Source organism: Narcine bancroftii, chromosome 4 (assembly GCF_036971445.1).
Source record: "Narcine bancroftii isolate sNarBan1 chromosome 4, sNarBan1.hap1, whole genome shotgun sequence".
In the NCBI taxonomy this organism is placed as follows: domain Eukaryota; kingdom Metazoa; phylum Chordata; class Chondrichthyes; order Torpediniformes; family Narcinidae; genus Narcine; species Narcine bancroftii.
Window position 1 is genome coordinate 243,264,137 of NC_091472.1, and position 17,553 is coordinate 243,281,689.

At 42.7% G+C, this 17,553-nt stretch overlaps 1 protein-coding gene and 1 long non-coding RNA gene across 5 annotated transcripts in view; one reads left to right on the forward strand and one right to left on the reverse strand.

Annotated features, from left to right (window-relative positions):
- satb2 (SATB homeobox 2) overlaps positions 1 to 17,553 on the forward strand; it is a 240,128-nt gene that overhangs the window by 1,246 nt on the left and 221,329 nt on the right. The window contains exons 1-2 of one of the 4 annotated variants that reach the window (XM_069934540.1): positions 12,221 to 12,593; positions 15,436 to 15,672. In XM_069934540.1, coding sequence (XP_069790641.1) covers positions 15,495 to 15,672 — 178 coding nt within the window. In that variant the 5' untranslated portion in view covers positions 12,221 to 12,593; positions 15,436 to 15,494. Of the gene's footprint in view, positions 1 to 12,220; positions 12,594 to 14,097; positions 14,683 to 15,435; positions 15,673 to 17,553 lie in introns of those variants that run through there. The other 3 variants (XM_069934539.1, XM_069934538.1, XM_069934541.1) reach the window with 3 other exon arrangements.
- On the reverse strand, positions 116 to 12,257 carry LOC138761800 (uncharacterized). The gene is made up of 2 exons (XR_011356517.1): positions 11,807 to 12,257; positions 116 to 1,614 (listed from the first exon to the last, which is right to left on the reverse strand). It is a non-coding gene; the product is annotated as an uncharacterized lncRNA (long non-coding RNA).

The following is a 17,553-nucleotide window of genomic DNA, read 5'->3' on the forward strand; positions in this document are numbered from 1 at the left end:
TTCAGTATCACTTTTGCAGCATCTAGAAAATGTGAACATCACTTTTATTGGTCTGTGTGTCATGAATCACTGTTATTCAAAGTATGTCAGGCAATGTACCATGATTCCAAGATCGTAAGGTAAACATACAATTCTTTATTTTTCATTCTCACTTTAGGTAGACGTTACTACAATATATCATTGGGCTCAGGAAAGGCTGTCTAAAAAGAGAATTATGGCTCTGATTGTTGTATGTTAATATTGCAACAAAGTAATGGTCCATTCAGTTTGTTAATGCGGTAGAATGTTTGACTTTGCATGAACCGCTAAATGTTAACGCCACATGAAACGATTCGACACCATTGTTTCAAAGTAATTGAAGAATGGATGAGCAGTGACCACAACAAAATGAATAAAATATATATTTTAGACATCGGTGCAGGAAAATTCTTCACTCGAAAATAACAAATGCTTGTAATGTTTTGACAATATGATAGTACATTTTTAACGTGCAATGAGCACAAATGTACTAGAGAATTGAGCTGAATAGTCACCTTCATTTTTCAACTTTCATCTATTCTTAATGAAAACAGGTTTCCAGAAGGCACCATGCAAGGTATCTGATGATGTGTGTTAGTGTGAATAACAGGAGCAAAGAGAAACTTAGAACCTACAAATGAATAGGGGATGGGAGAGCTACCAACTGAGCCACAGACTAAATGAGTGACGTGTTCCAAAAATATGTGAATCATACCAGCATTCTCCTTTTGTATTGACCGGAGAATGCAGTGACATATGCGGTACTGGTTCCTTGGCATTCACTTCGCTTGTGTTTCTGTACCATGGGACATCTGAAGCCCGGATACATCATTTGACAAATGTTTGTAATGTGTTAAGTCGCGGCAGAATGCTGGAAATTCGGGCGGATGATGGGTGTCTCTTTTTAATCTGGAGATGCTGAAATTTTTGAAATAAAGAGTAAATGTTGGAAGGTCCCGATAGAGAAGAAACAGTTAATATTTCATGTGGAAGACCCTTCATCAGAAAATGGACACAAGAAACGTCACTCATTTTTCGTAACTCCATTGACTTAAATGTTTGGAGTGGGCAAAATGATTTCTGGTGATTTGTACCAGGTTTAATTCTGGGTCCTGTATATATGAACAATTTTAAGCAAAATAATTAAGTTATCCCATGCAAATTGACCCATAACCAGGTATGAAGGAATCTTGCATTGTGGTCTCCAAAATTCAGTTCTATTAAGAACAAAAGAAAGTTGAAAAATGATGCAGTTATTTAGCACAATTCACGAGAACATTGTACTTCAAACGTTGCAATGTTACATTCTGTCAAAATATAAAGTATCCGTGATTGGCTATACGAAATATGTTCCTGCGTTTCTGCTGTAGTCACTTGTTGATTTACTTTGAATAGAGTTGTAAAGCGAAGCAGTGTTGACAGTTCATGTAAAGAAAAACACGCCGCAGAAGTTCGTAGATTCCTCTCCGATCCTGTTATGTAGACCAACATGAACTCAGTCCTGAGGGAGCGCTACATTTTCAAAAACGTGGTACTTGACGTGAAGCCAGTTGCTCTCAGTCTATCCGGTAGAAATTAAAAAAAGATCCAAAGGCGCTGTTAAAAAAAAGAGCAGGGAAGTTATCCTGGTCAACGTTCACCTCTCAATCAAATTATTTGTTCAACATCACGTTGTTGTTGAACGAAGTTGCCGAATAGGTTTTGTATTGACCGGAGAATGCAGTGACATATGCGGTACTGGTTCCTTGGAATTCACTTCGCTTGTGTTTCTGCGACCCTGACAATACCACCCTCAAGTTGTCCGCAGCTTGGACATAACCGGGAAGGTGGATTAAAAAGCGTTGCATCAATGCATCTTTAGAATCTGATATCTCTAGAAGCACATGTGTTGGCGATGATTAACAATACAGATACGGTTTGCAAAACGTTTGACTATATATTGTTCATATGATCAACTCTGGAACTCATTTCCCTTTCTGTCCTCCACAACCCACACCCCACAACCTTGTTCATTGCTACCCGCTTCCTGGCTTTCAATCATCCATTTAACCTGCAGCGCCAGGCAAAATGCACTTTGACAAATTACCGCAATGAATTAACGTTTTTTGGGGTTTTTTTTAAACAAAGTTATAAAAAATGCACACTCCATAAAATTAAAATAAAGATCTGTTCCAAAGCAAAGAGTTAGATGCGGAGTAAAATTTCCATTCGCAGCCCAATGAAACGACTTCAGATAGACCACGGGGGAGATAAAGATCGAGAAACATTAGATGGCTCTGTCCTATCAAATGTTTCCGGATTAAACCCGACTGAATAATTTTTCATGGAAATAGTTGGTATCATAAAGAATTGCTAATATATTTCAAAATATCTTAAAGCCTGCAGGCCTCGTGTTTTCTATTGGATCGTGACATTTAGCTATTTTGCTGAAGATCCTACAATTGTAAGTAATTATTTGAAAACTGGCCATGTTCCTGCGACCTAAAGCAAATCTCTGCAAATTGTTGAGTTATTATTTTACTGTAGCGTGACTACTCTTCATAGAAATACATATCGCCCAAGTGTTCGGAGTGGAAACGTCGGGTGTAAAGAATTTGTTTGCTTCTGTATATGAAAGATCTCGTGCTAAGGTGCCTTCTGATGGGGTGTGAGGTTGGTCGGACAGATCGAACCATAGAACACTTCAACACTGAAAACAGTCCATGCAGCCCTTCTAGTCTAACCTGCACCCATTCTAGACCTCTCCCATCCATGTATCTATCCAATTTATTCTTAAATCCTAGGAGTGAGCCCGTATTTACCCCGTCAGATGTTCGTGCATTTTATGTGTCAGGCGAGCGTTTAAACACCGCACACAGCTCAATTTCTCAACCTTTAATTCTCGCCGCATTTTTCATAACTGACAATGGTTTTACTTTTTGCTTCCTTTCGTTCACACAAAGTTGGAAACGCCAGTGCAGACTACATACTTCCAGAACGTAGAACAGTACAGGCCCTTCGGGGCGAACATGTGGTCAAATGAAGCGAAATCTCTTCTGTCTCCCGATAAGCGTACTCATATTTATGCATGAAACACTACTGCTGTATCTACTTCCACCACAACCCCTCAGGCACCTGCCTCTCTCTGTGAGGGAGAGAAAAACAACCTCTCTCTTAAACCGCCCCCCACATCACCTTAACTACATCTCCGTTTTAAATCCGAATCCAGAGATACAGCAGCCCTTATGAAAGCGCCATTAATTCCGTGTTTGGGACATAATTTACTTTCCGCATTAATTTTCCTTTTTTGGCCCAGTTGAAATGAAACGAGCGCATCTACTCCTAAAGTAAATGTGTGCGGCGGAAACGAATGTTACCGACCATTCACAGGTGGTCCTGTCTGTCTCTGGTACGGATCGTTGACAAATCGCAGAGATTTCACATTAACCCTGATTCTTTAGAATGTCCAGGATTCATTCATTAAGGCAAGGCAATTACCTTGCAAGCAATTCAAAAGGCAAGGTGAAACTTTCTGGTCGGCAGTGCAGTAAACAACGATCGTCGCCCCGCCGATCGGCCTGGATTTGCTCATAAGAAATCACTGACAGTGACTGAAAGAGTCACGCAGAATATTTTCCAGTTTGATGAAATCATTTACAGACATTTAGTACACCAATGTAGATTTAATAAAGAATGATGTTCGCAATATACAATATTTATAAATTGCTGGCAACAAGCAAGTTTTCAGTATTAAGGCGTGAAATCAAACCATCTACATGAAGGGTCAGTGACAAGTGCTGTCAACTGTAGTTATAGGTATTGTACAGGAACTGCCCTCACCTTCTGGATCCTGCGCTATCTGGAGGCAGAAATAACGACACATCCTCCAGATTGTTGAAGTACGGGAGTGTGTGTGAGTGGGCGGGCGCGTTTCGGGTTGAGTAAGATCTTGTTTTAAATTACTTTTCAGAGAAGTGCAAAAGACTGTCGATAAAAGTGTTATTCGTCCCGATCTGCACATAGCGATAGTAAACATGGAGCGTCGGTCGCAAGATCGGAGGTGCACCGCCAACAGGCCTTGATGATATATATTTTGAAGCTTCCTCTCTCTGGGAGGAGATTCAGTCAGCCCCTGACCATCTACCCTTGGTTCTGTTATGGAGAGAAACCTGTTCTGCCTCTTTTTGAAAATGCACCACTTTTCCCAACCCTCTCTTAGACATTTTAAACATTTTCAATGAGTTCGTGTGACCAATTTAAAAATAAAGGAAAAGGGGCTGGGATTATATCTAGTCCGCTGTAAACCTCTTTCCAGCCTTCCCATGGTCCCCGAGTCTATTGGCCTCCCAAATCCGATCCCCCTCATGGAACAGGCTACGAATGAAGTCTCAAGTCTCGGGTTTAAGGTTGGCTTCGCCACATTCTTTAAAGTGATTTACTGTGAGGGCCAAATTCGCCACCTACGCCTTTGGAGAGGAGAAGCAGAGGCGATCGTTTCGGGGTGGTCTAAACAACGGGCATTGAGTGGGACGAAGCCCCAGAACGGGGGAATTGCGGGCGGCCGTTAGTAATTTCAGCTTTAACTATCGGTTGTCAGTGAGCCAAGGTAACGTTGTTGACCTTGAATGATTTGGATGGGAGATTTTGAGTGCGACGAGGACAGAGTATTTAAATTTCGAAAGTATATGGGCGAGGGGGATTTACCTCTTGGAATCGGACAGCGGACATTCATTAGGCTTGGTAAAGGTTCACATCTCCACTGCCTCTTTCCACATGTCCCGTCCTTCTTGCTAATCCCATTACACGCCGGGACTCAATTCACGCGTTTCCAGAGGGATCCCTTAACAAATATTGGTCAGGAGCACTGGCGTTTCGGCACCTCAGAGTTTCCGTTTCAGCTAGAGATTACGGATAAGTACAAGATAAGCGGCTGGTGATCATCGAAAATGAACGCAATTAAATGCTAACCCATCGCCCGCCTTACATTTTGTGGAAAAGCTGCTGCTGTGATTACAACTGACGAGGTATATTTTTCCATTGATTAAACATTCCACTCTGGTGTTCCCGGCACCGATTGGTAACAGGCCGAGGGGAAGTATTCGTTTCATTTCTGTTCTTCATGGTAAATGCATCGTAGTTTAAACGGGGTTGCACCCCTTAGCGCGCACACACCTCAGGAACCCTGCGTTAGGGCCGGATACCGGCGGTTTGCCGACAAGTGTAAAATGCTCCGTTTAAAAATCTGTCAATCCTGACAAAACATTTAAAAAAAGACTGAGGAAGGAGAGGGAAGGGATATTCGATGAGTCTAAACCACGTTTAAAACAAAATTTAAAACTTTCTCCTTGGAACGAATGAATATTCATTCAAAGTCTCTAAATAATTAATTTTCAATACACTTGGAAAACTTTATTTTAATGCCGGGCTGATTTACTTAAACCAAACACCGATGTTTGATATGAAAATAGGAAATTCTCGCGAGTATTTTCTCCTTTATATCTGCCTTTTTTGCTGTGGTGTCTTATGGTCAGCAAAGTTAATACTGAGGGAGCCTCAGTCAACGACAATATCTCCATGCACCAAGTTTGAAAACAACCAAGAACGATCGCACTTGGTTTTTAGCAGTTTGTTGTACGTCTGCCTTGGTGCTGGTGTCTGACTATCTTTTCGAAAGATCGAACCTCGGGAAACATGAGTTTGTGCGGCGAACTTAGGGCTGGAAATCCATCTTTACTGGACATGTTTGGGTTTTAAAAAAATATTTTTAACACCAGCTTTACAGTTTTGATCGCATAAAGTTGCGTAACAGTTATGCAGAAAGGTAGATCAATAAGGATGGAGGTGTAAGTAAAAGTAAAATAAATTAGACCTCATGATTCGACTTAGTGAATACCAATAAAGGCAGTGAATTCGTCGCAACCAGCTCAGCCTGCAAAATTACACTCCAACCAGTCTTTAATCTTGCCCAAATTCGATGGTTGTTTGTTTAACAACATTATTTTGGAATAACACAGCTCTTTTTTGAATATATTACAAACTTTACAGAAATAAGATTTATTGACCCGCCAATAGCATCACTTTTCATTGTCTACAGTTTCTCTCGGCGAGCACTTCTCGTTTGTAATCGGATTAATGCCGTTTGAGCATATTGCAATTCACATAAATCCTTTTACTGAGCCACTGGAACGAATTATGACCATCGTTCCAAACGATTGTTATCTCAAGACACATCAAACTGGCTGATCCATGAGCCCAGATTTCTACTTGGATCATATATTCAATGTGGATTGTTATGAAGTCTGCGCGGATCTAAAATACTTGTTTTAAAAAAAACATGAAAACAAATATGCTAAAACGAGAAAGTATCCAGATGATTGATGAGGAATCGGTGATCGCTTTCCCCGCCTCCTCTATTAGCAAAGTCCAGGAAATGTGGATTACCTTCTGATTTTAGATTTTTTAAATTCTTTGAAGACTCGGCAAGGTACCATTGAACTAATAGATGTGGGTCACAGTCTATTCTTCAGACACCGACAGACTTTTAATTAATTAATTTAATTAATATTGTTATCAATAAAATATAAATATTAACAGTTAACTTTTGTCCAGCATTCGAGTCCGAGTTTTGACATATTTTCTAAAAACACATAGCCACGATTACGTTTCATCCTTCAGGAATTCCAAAGCATTTAGTGGGAAGGTATAATACCTGGGCGGCCAGAAATGTGTTTATTTCCTACAGGTGCATGCGGGAGATTGGACGCCAAACTAGTAAGAACTGCGCCCTTGAAATTATATTATTTCACGAAAAATGTTACCCTTATATCTCAACTTATGCTAAATACTTTTCATGTTATATTTGTGTTTTCCTCTACGAAAGACAAAATGCTGCACGCTAACTCTCCCTTCGAGGGTTAAATGAGCCTACACAACTTTTTCAGTAAATGTTTAAACGTTTGGAAAAGTAAGTACCAGGTCGGGTAATATTTCATGGCCTGTAATTATGATGAATTTTGGTTCAGTTGGCTGTTTATATAAATATCCACAATTATTCTTAAATAGCTGTGTGATGTATGCACGTTACTGAAAAGATGATCGCTCCTTGACCCAGCCCTGCTCAGTAAAAGTGACTTCTTTGCCATTTCTGTCACTGACACACTTTGCAGCATTATGTTAATATTTTAAAGATCACACATTCTTAGCTGAAAAAAATAATAACTAGAATGTGTTCCAGAATTCTGTCAAGATGCGGGTGTTTGGTTTCCCTCTGGACATGGGTGTACACACACACACACACACACACACATTTCTTATTCACGGTCCGAAACGAAATATGCACAATCCTTCACCCAAACCCATGAACATCTCAATATTTCAATGCTTAGAGGCTAACAAAAAAGCCAAACAAAAAACGGAGAGAGACAAACCTATTGCCCTGAAAAAAATCTAAGCAGGAGAGGTAAAAAGTAAACTTCCTAATGTCCGTTGGGTGAACACCACACAGCTCCCTCCCAGTTCCAAGGTCAACGAAAACCGTTCCACTCCGTACCGTTTCGAGTTAGACCCCGAGCATTTAGAAACAGGTCAATGACCAATTACTGTAGCAACGAAACGACATTGTTGCTAAAATTAATGATTTAAAATGCTTTAGGAACGCGTTGTTTAAATCATTTCATTTTTCATAGCGAATAAACAAGTATAACTTTAATAGACCACTTTACAATTTTGCTCCAAATAAGGCTTTCTGGTAAACAGAAGCGCGCAGTTTAACTTTGAGGCAGACAAGTACCGTTTCCTTTCGTGATTTTCTCATCTTCGTGTAATATTTAATGAATGTCGCGTTTTCTGAGACCGCAGTGTTAAGGTGTAACAATTGGTGCGAGTTTTGACTTCGAACTATTTTAACTCCTAAAAGAAAACAATTTGACTGAACAGGAGAAGGAGCGCCGAATTTTCACGCACCTCACCTCTGTTACGGTGAAATGAAGGGAGTTAAAACAGTACTTTTGACGATACCGATTCCCTGTGATGAATTGTGATAAAGGTCCCTGTACTGCTTGATCCAGGAGATGGCGCTGAGCCCCAGGTCTCCCGGCAGTGGGACCGAGAACAGCGAGACGTCAGCGCAAGGCATTGCAAATGCTGCTCAGAAGCGGGGTGTGGGGGCGAAGGGATGGGGCGGCGACGGGGAATGGAACTGGCACTTCAATATCCAAATCTGCCAATTTCAATCATAATTTTAAAAATGTATTTTGAGGGTAGTCGTTAACCAGAGAAGTCCGGTGAAGACACGCTCCGGATAATAATTATTTAACACCAACACGGAAATGCTGGAGATCAGCCGGTCTCGCAGCGTCCAGAGGAGGTAAAGATTACTACCGACGTTTCAGGCCTGAGCCCTTCTTCGAGGTATGATTGATCATACCTTGGTAATTATCTCAATGATCGTGCCTCTCATACCTCGAAGAAGAGCTCAAGCCCGAAATGTCGGTAATATACTTTTACCTCCTCTGGACCCTGAGAGACCGGCTGAGATCCTCCAGCATTTCTGTGCTTTCACTACAGTCACCTCGTCCGCAGACTCTCGTGTTTCACAACAATTATTTAATGCACACATCGTAATTATTGGGTACGTGGTTAAAATCACGGATTAACTTTGGTGAATATTCTTCGATGCATTTACTCTGGAACCGCGTAAACTAAATGGAAAACATGGTGAAAGTCTTTGGTGTAAGCTATGAATTTTGAAGTATTGAAAATTGGACGGAGGAAGGAACCGATTTTAAAGAGAGTTGCCAGTTCTCTACAAATTAATTCTCCCTTGTCCCCTAAAAGTTTGGGCTTAGTGTTAAGAGCGTTGGGCGTCGTGTCCCGGTGGTCATGGTATATTGATGTCCCTAGCTGTGCACGTTTTGTAGTTTGAGTGGAGTGTCCCCCCACCCCCTTGTAGTTGAACATACTGTGCTAATGGCGCAGGCAGAAACAGGAAAAAATAAAATGCTGGTCAGTCGGTCAGCTGGGGTCTGTTTTGTACAATATTTCAAAATGAACTTATTTGTCCGTTGCTAGCGAGCTCTGAATTAGAATTCGCCATCGTGGAATTAATGCATTCACACCAGTGTTGCGGAGGAGAGCCATCCCTGCCCAAAAATAAAGGTGAAAACGTATCTCTGGATACATTCAGATTCAGAAGAAAGAACTGATATTTTGGCTTGGAAACTTACAACCTGGGGACACGGTATTCCACAAAATATGCCCCATCTAATCTGAAGTAGATATTAAATAAACTGGCCGGATTTGTGACTTTAGTACATTTTATGGAAAAGTTAATCGATAATCTTTATAGGCCTTTTTTTTGTTTTAAATTCTCTGCATGACCGCCTATTTAATTAAGCGTATTATTCGATACAACATTAACAGTTCAACGGTGGATCCAAACGGTGGGTTAGCTGGGCTGTCAGATCAACGGTGTGGCATTTAATGTTAAATCTGTAGGTTAAACGTATCTTAAGTAATTAATTCCCAAATATTGTGGCGAATAAAAATGATTCTCTTCTTTGTCTCCCTCTGCCCACCCCCACTCCACCAAAATAATCATTGACCAAACTGAGGCCCTAATGAAACATAAAGTCGAATGGTACAGAAGCGACTCCCTGTCAACATTAATGTCGACGTGCGATTTCTGACATAGAGCAGGAGAAACGGTTTTTTTTTGAGCGTCTTAATTTAATGCAATGGTTATATATCATCACTCGCAGGCACACAGACTTTAAATATGTACACGTATATTTATTTGTACCTGTTTCGGCATTGCGTACGATTCTAATATAGTCTTTTTTTTTCCCAGACAACAATCAAACAATATATTCAGAATAGTTTAACCGTCCGTTCGCTTTTACTTGGAAGCAAAACGGTTCGGTGTTTCATATTATTATGTAAATACTCTTCCAGATAATTATACCCTGCATTTCGTCCTGCCTTTTGGATCTCTTACGAAACTTAGCGGAGGAAAGAAGCATGTTAGTTAATAGATTGAGAATTTCTCTTGAAGCGCGCTCTGCACGGAATGGCTCCTGTTTGGCCTACGAATTTCCTCCCATGAAGCCCACACACACAAAGCAAAACTTGCACTGATCCCTCCCTGTTTGACGGCAGTTTTTAAAAAGTTTTTACCTGTTTGATATTAACACCGCAAAAAAACCCGAATCAAATCTGATCTTCATAAACACAAAATCACAATCAGATTAATTTGCCAAACGTTTATTGTTGAGATACACTTAACAAAAAAAAACCTTTTCGTGTCGTTTTTCGATGGAACGCTTTCTAAATATTGATCATAAAATATACATATTATGGTGATGCAAATGCCTTTTGAGATTCAACTTCACCTGAATACACTTTCCACCGATTTGGGAATTGCGAGCCAAGGTAACCAGCAAACTCCTCTGCAGAGTTGCTCCGCATTTCAACTACGGCGACTGCTCTCCTCCTCGCAACGTTTCCCAAAACATTGTGAATGTGTGGAATTGACCTTGTACTGACAACAAAGTGCAGGCTCTTGACATTTAATACGTAACAGAACATCACTTTTCGCCCGACTTTTGTTTTAAAGATCAGACATCTATTGCAGGCATACAAAAATAAATCTCCAAAAGAGAGGCCCCTCGACCCAGCGAGATCTTGTAGAAGCCCGTGTTTTGGTACCTAATTTGGACTCAGTTGAACAAGGACACTTTGACCAATGTTTCGGCCCAGATGCAGATCAGGTGTGGTGCTGGTGACCGGCCCGAGACAACACAGAGTCAGGTTCATAAATTCAAAATATGACTTAAACCCTTGCAATACAAGACCTCTGTTAACGGAAAATATTTTAACAAAATAAAACAAATGACAGTACTGGTGAAATCGGCCTGCTTGGAGCTTGAGAAGGCTCGAGTCTCGCCCGATCAGCTTCACACGTCCCCTGAAACACGCTTTCAATGCTGGAAGCTCATTCGGATCTATCACATAATGTCCTGGACATACTGGGCCGCCTCATTCAGCATGGCCAGTGGTTGAAAGTTGCATGTGATGTAATATTAAAAGTGAGTCTGGTAATTTCTCAGACGTCTTCCAGCAATTAACCCAGTAACGTCCTCCTTCGCCCCGGGTGATATACATTAATTCCTCGATCGTTTCTTCTCATTTTGGCGGTGGTTGGGAACGGATAATTTTCCGAACGAGTTGATTGTGCTGGGCGATAAGCGAGCAAGGCGTATTCGGGACGGAATATCTCCTGCTCGACAGCGGGAAACTAAATGTCTTACTTCGGAACACAGCCGAGTTGCGGGAGAACTGGGGAGAAATAACTGGCGGCTGGAAAATGATCCAACTTTCTGTGGCAAACACTTTCTTCCCAGGGCTTGTCCGTTTCGGGAGATGTGTGTTATTTTTAAAAATAAACCCCTAGGGTTGTCACACTTCCGCCACTTACAAAAAAACTTAGGCAATTAATTGCCGCCCCGTGAAACCAGCTGTCATATTTTATGCATTAAATAGTTAATAAATGATACCACACCGGAGATAAACACCCGGTTCTACTGGCGCTTTATATAAAGAAAGAGGGCAAATGCAAATCACTGCGAGCTGCGATTGGAAATTACTCAGGGTGCCGGCAGATGCGATCCGAGGGCATTAAACTGCAGATCTGTAATAAAACCGTTTAAAATGCAATGAATATCGACCCAGATCGCATTGAAGGCAAACACGCTTATTACGACGATAGATATTATCAGACAATTGATGCGCGGTTTCGGAGAGTTCTACTCACTGACTCCAGGGCGGCTGCCACCGGCTCCCTTCGCACAACTCTCCGGGACGATTTCATCTCTATTTTGGAAGATCGGCGATTGCTTTCAAGTTTTCTTTCTCTTCCCCATCCTGCCTTTGTTCCAGACGAGTCGTCTCTGCCTCAGGGTAAATGTTTGCTCTTTCTGCTTCGTAATTTCTCCCCTACCCCCTCCCCACCATCTCGCTTATCCGAGTCGCGATTGGCCCTACTTTATTTTATTTTCGAGGTGATGTGGGCGATTGACATGTGAATGGGTGGCCAAGGCAGGCCAGAGCAAGTAGGAATTTCGAGTTGTGCGATCCGGTTACGCTTTACTGCTGGTGTTTGGCACAGTGGCGCCACCGTACTTAAGGAGACTCTGTATTGCAGGAGTCGGGAGGGAGAGAGCAGTGCTATTAACTGTTTGTGGCTTGAAAATGCTGAGCATCCGTTTCAGTTAAAAAAATGTGTGGGAAAGCCTTTACTTTTGCTTTTAGGGAACCACGGACAGCAGTCTCTTTCAAGACACATAGAGCAACACTTAATAAATATCGTGGCATCAGTGCTGGGGATGAGGAACACACACCATGCTGGAAGAACTCAGTATCAGACAGCACCCCTGGAAGGCAATAGATTGTCAACTTTTCGCCCCTTCATCGGGGCGAGGCTATTAACGGAGGATACACTGCGTTTTGTCCGGGTTCTTTCTGTCTCACCAGCCGTGGTGGCGCAAACGAACGTGGCTGGCTTCTTGAGAAATCCAGACTTGCATCTGGATGACGAGGAGGTAGAGAATCCAAGGTGTTCCGTGGATAATTCATATGTCATCGAAACTATTGGCAATTAAAATAAAATCTCTGGTCAATTTTAGATTTAGCGATCAGTGTCACCATTTAAATCCTGTTCTTTTTGACGAGTCAAGGTAGGAGATTAACAATGCGGGAAGCTGACATTGCAGGAGGGCATTTTTAAACCTAGATGCTAGCCTGTTTTAGAATTATACTCCGCTTCCTGAAATAGAACCACTCGTGGTTTTTTATCGTGCGTTCGGAACCTCCTTCAGCTGCGAACTCTGACTGGGTCGCCCGCACAAGCGAGGAGCGAAATCATGTCAGCAAGTTTCTGTGGTCTGGTCAGAACGGCGTGCGAGCGACGCGTGGTTACCTATGCGGAGTCCCAACTCCGGAATTCATGGGTGCGGGCACGCTGGCAAATAAAGAGGAGAATAAAATAACGATTTGACCGGGCAGAAAAGTGAAGTGGACGAGAGAGCAGCAGACTGGGGTCAAATTCGAGGAGTGAGTGAGAGCAAAAGTGATTCACTTTCCCGACAATGGGTCTTCTCTGCCCACGCACGCCCGGGACTCTCCGGGCAATCACTTGCAGAGGGCTGCGTGACACGGGGCGAAGAGACAAGACAAAAGATGAGGGGTGTGAAAAGAACTGTTGACTTTATTAAATATTCATTGCAAGCTCCTAGAAACAAATATGTTCGTTCTGATAAATTATTAAAAACCGAAGCATCTGTCTATCAAGAATGCAGTTTATTATTAACTAATTTTACCTGGCAGATCACTTGATTTATTTATCCAACGCCTCGTTTAAAAAAAAACCGAAGAGAACTATCCATTCAATTTTACTGTTTACACCTTTGGTTAAACTGGGTGCTAAAACTGGGTGTTAAATGCATGTCCCTTCAGCTGGAAGGGATCTGTGCGCGGAGAAATTAAACAGTGCAGTTCCTAGCGTTTAGAGGGAGTGTTGTGTTTATGCCCATGGGCCTATTTCATGCATATTACAATTTTTGACCGCATATGTATGACTCAGTTTGTGTATGTGTCTGCGTTGGTGATTCTGCTCTTTGTGTGTGTGTGTGTGTGTGTGTGTGTGTGTGTGTGTGTGTGCGTGCGCGTGCTCGCGCGCACACCCACGCTCGCGCACCCCTGTGTTTGCTGTGCCCAGCGCATCAATTCAGAACACTCAACCAGCCATTTAATGATCTGGTCATGTGGTGTTATTATCTGTAATAAATGCGAACCGCCTTACAGTAATCAAGCTGATTAAAAATTCTTGCGCGGCAAAGACGGGAAGTCTATGTGGAGTGTGTGTTGGGCAGTGGGGGGGGGGGGGGGGGGGTGGATTTCTCTGGTGTTATTTCTTTAATCAAACTGAGCGCCGCTGTCCGAGAAAGCAGCAGAGAGAGAGAGAGCAGGAGACTCCGCCGCTGCCCCCACCCCTCCCCCTCCCCCCTACCCCTCTCTCTTTCACCTGGGGGTCGATCACCCTCACCGTTAAATGCAAAATAAAAGTCTCTCCCGGATCAGGAACGGAAGCGAACAGGGATCAGGAGAAAAAGAGGACAACCCCAAGGAGGGCTGATGAGTCAACGCAACTAATAATTTCTCTCTCATTCTGTCGCTGTCAGTCCCAAGGCTTCGATCGTGGAGAGATATGATCCAAGTGATACGGGCGGCTCTTCCCTTTTACACGGGGACTCCAGCTCCCTGGAAGGGGTTCTTTCTGCATGGTGGATGTTTGAAGTGATTTTTTTTGTTTTTTTTTAAGGGGCAGTCTTTAAATAATAATTTAAATCTGAATTTGTGACAAGGAGTGAGTACTTGAAGGGAAATCCTCTGGAGTGCAGTGTGCGTGAGTTTCACTTTCTTTCGCACTCTCATCCCTTCCTGCTCCCGTTCACCTCCTTTCTTCTGCGGGATCCGGGAGGAGAGGAACGTCAGAGCGGCGGGAGATACGGACAGGGTCCGAGTCGGGGACGACCCCCTGTCAGGCTCAACCTCCAGACCTGGATTCCCTGCTTCTTGCTCATGGACAGGGTCACATCTCAGCGCATCCCGCCAACGGACACATCCTAGGTAGTAAGTCACAGGGACACAGTGGGGGAGTCATTATTTTCAAACTATCGCGGAGGGAGGGGATGGGGTAGGGGGGGGGGGTGGAAGAGAGAGGAGTGCGACCTGGTCTACAGCGAACTCATCACCTTCAGTTAAAAGTTGGATTTCAACTACGGGAGATGGTGACAAAAGATGTGACCATGTCAGACAATGTCACTTGAGTCTTGCCACCACTTGCTGCATTTAAACGGCGCTATTCCCCCACGTATTGAAGCAAAAAGTGTTCCTGTCTGGTTTTAAAAATGTCAAACAGCTGGCGAGAGCTTTGTAACGTGACAAGTTCGTTTAAGGGAAAGCGTTTCCATAATAACTTTTGATGCCCCAATTTTCGTTTCCAGCGGCCCATTAAAAAGGGTTTAGTGTTTGTTTGAGTTTGCAAAGTTTTAACTTTCAATGCCACAATTGCAGGAGCTTGAATTAATAGCTGTAGGTTTTCTAAGATATTAAGTTTTAGACCAGCGCTCTGCCGGATGAGTCAATATATTTTTGTGTGGCTGTGTTGATATCCGTGTGTCTGTCTGCGAAAACACCTTAATTCAAATTACACTATCACTGCTGTTAACTAGTAACCCGACTTTAATTGAAAGTAACGAATATTACATCTCCGCCTACGTGACCTGTGAAAATGCACCCGTAAATATTTGCTTTCTCTTAAGGTCGAACAAGTTGGCGCACCCGTGATCCTAACAGACATGACCCAGGCTCTCTTTCTTTCAGGTCTATGCACGCTCCACGGTGATCGGCATTCGGGAGCTCCGACACACTGGTGGCGGAGAATGGAAATGAGAAGCACCAGCCCCCGTTCCTACACCCGGGACAGCCCGGAGAGGAAAAGCACCAGCCCCGAAGCGCAAGGGCCACCTCCCGGTAAGAAGGCCAGGCTGGAGCCGAACGGTAGTCCAACGGACGGAGGCAGAGGGAGATCTAATGGTTCTCCGGTCAAGGCGCTGGGAGGTAAGGATGCGACATTCGACGAATTGTCTGCAGGAACATTCGGGTTGGATGCCAGGATTCATCTTGATTAAACTGGGTGCTCGGCCGATTTCCAGCCCGCTGTTGTCCTGCCCAGTACCTACCAGTCAGTCCCATGTCACTATCTAGTGTGAAACGTGAAGCATCGCCCCCTCCTCGAACTCTCTCGCACGTAATCTCAAAAAAGAGGGACTTGAAAGGGCTCTTTCCCAATCAGTAATCCCCACGCTGCTATCGACGGGACACGACCAACAAGCATACCCTTGGCTTTTTAAATAATTTAACGAAAGTGTCTGGAATTCCGTGTGTGGTATGTGTGAATAGGAAAGTGACAGGGAGAGATATTCTCAAAGTATGGGACAACCCTCAATGTTAGAAATCCAAGGCAGAAGCAGATATGATTCTTGTGGTAGATTAAAACCCTGGGTTTATCAATTGCCATATGAATTGCAATGTTTAGGAATTGCCAGGTTAACATGGGGGTGAACCACGCTAGTTTATCTTTGATCAATACTCTGAACAAATCATCACATCGCCTAGCGCTCCTTCGCCATCACCTCCTTCTGAAGGAACTCCAGCAATGAGGTTGGGGGGGGGGGGGGGTGGTGGAGGAGCACGGGGTCATTCTTCCAACCCGGGCCAAAATCTCTATTACATGCCTAGTAGCAGTTAACATAGGTATGAATATTTTGGGATTCTATTTACGGAGATGGGCCCATATTCATTTTTCCTTCGGTCACATGCCGGCTCTCAAGAGCGTTTCGATTAGCCCATTTAGTTCCCCGGTGATGTGTTCTCTCTCAGGCGCCCATTGACACTGCCCCCCTGTTACATTCGGGGACACTTAAAGTCCGATTAACGTAAACCATCTTATTTAAGAGTGAAAATCAGTACAATTGCAAACGAAAGACTTTGCAGAGGATGGCATGCGGACTATTCGGCCCAACCAGGTCTTACTCCACTAGAAACACCTTCGCCGGCCTTTTCCCATCTCTCATGTGCTCCCATGAATTGCATCTGCACTATTAGCTTCGACCGCTCTCTTTGATCGCCAGACTCCCACGATATCCATGCTTTAATTCTTAGTGAACTTTTGGTGAGCCCATTGTGATAATAGTTTGTAATAATGTGCTTGCTCACGGTGCAACATTCACTCTGCAGCTGTTATACCAAAATCTTTCATCATTTTAAAGACCTCCATTCGTTCATCCCAGTCTTCTTTGCTCAGCAGAGCCCCCTTTATTCATGGATAATTAATTTACTTTGGGAAATCAGGGCAAAGGTGCAATATGGTCATTTCCCAAACAGAAGGACATCAAATGTCATTGAAGCATTGATTTAATCTCAAACCAAATTTTAAATATTGTAATAATTTTCTGGAATTATAAACCCTCCGTCAAATCTATATAATTGGAATATCTGTCCAAAATATGTATGCTCCTGTGATACTGTTCTTTTGTTAAATTGTCCAGGAAAAATAACCAACCATTTGCCTGGGTTGTTCGGACACATACTTTTCATTCCTTTATATTTGAATATACTCTGGTATACTGCTTTGAGATATTTTGCTGTTTGTAGTCAGAATCAATTTACCAATATTCAGTCAAATTCTGAGCAAGTTACGGATTAATTTGATCCCCAAACCATGGTGTTTGGCTCTTTATGTCAATTTAAAGTTTTGAACCTTCTTACTCTAATTAAAAATCACAGAAATTGAAACACAAAAAGATTAAGGGATAGCCTTCAAATAATTTCGAGAATCAAAAGAAAAAAAATATATGTAATGTAACAATATTTAATCAATTATTAACATTTTTTGGTTGAGAAATTTGAAGCAAGCAAAATTACACTGTGTGAAAATGG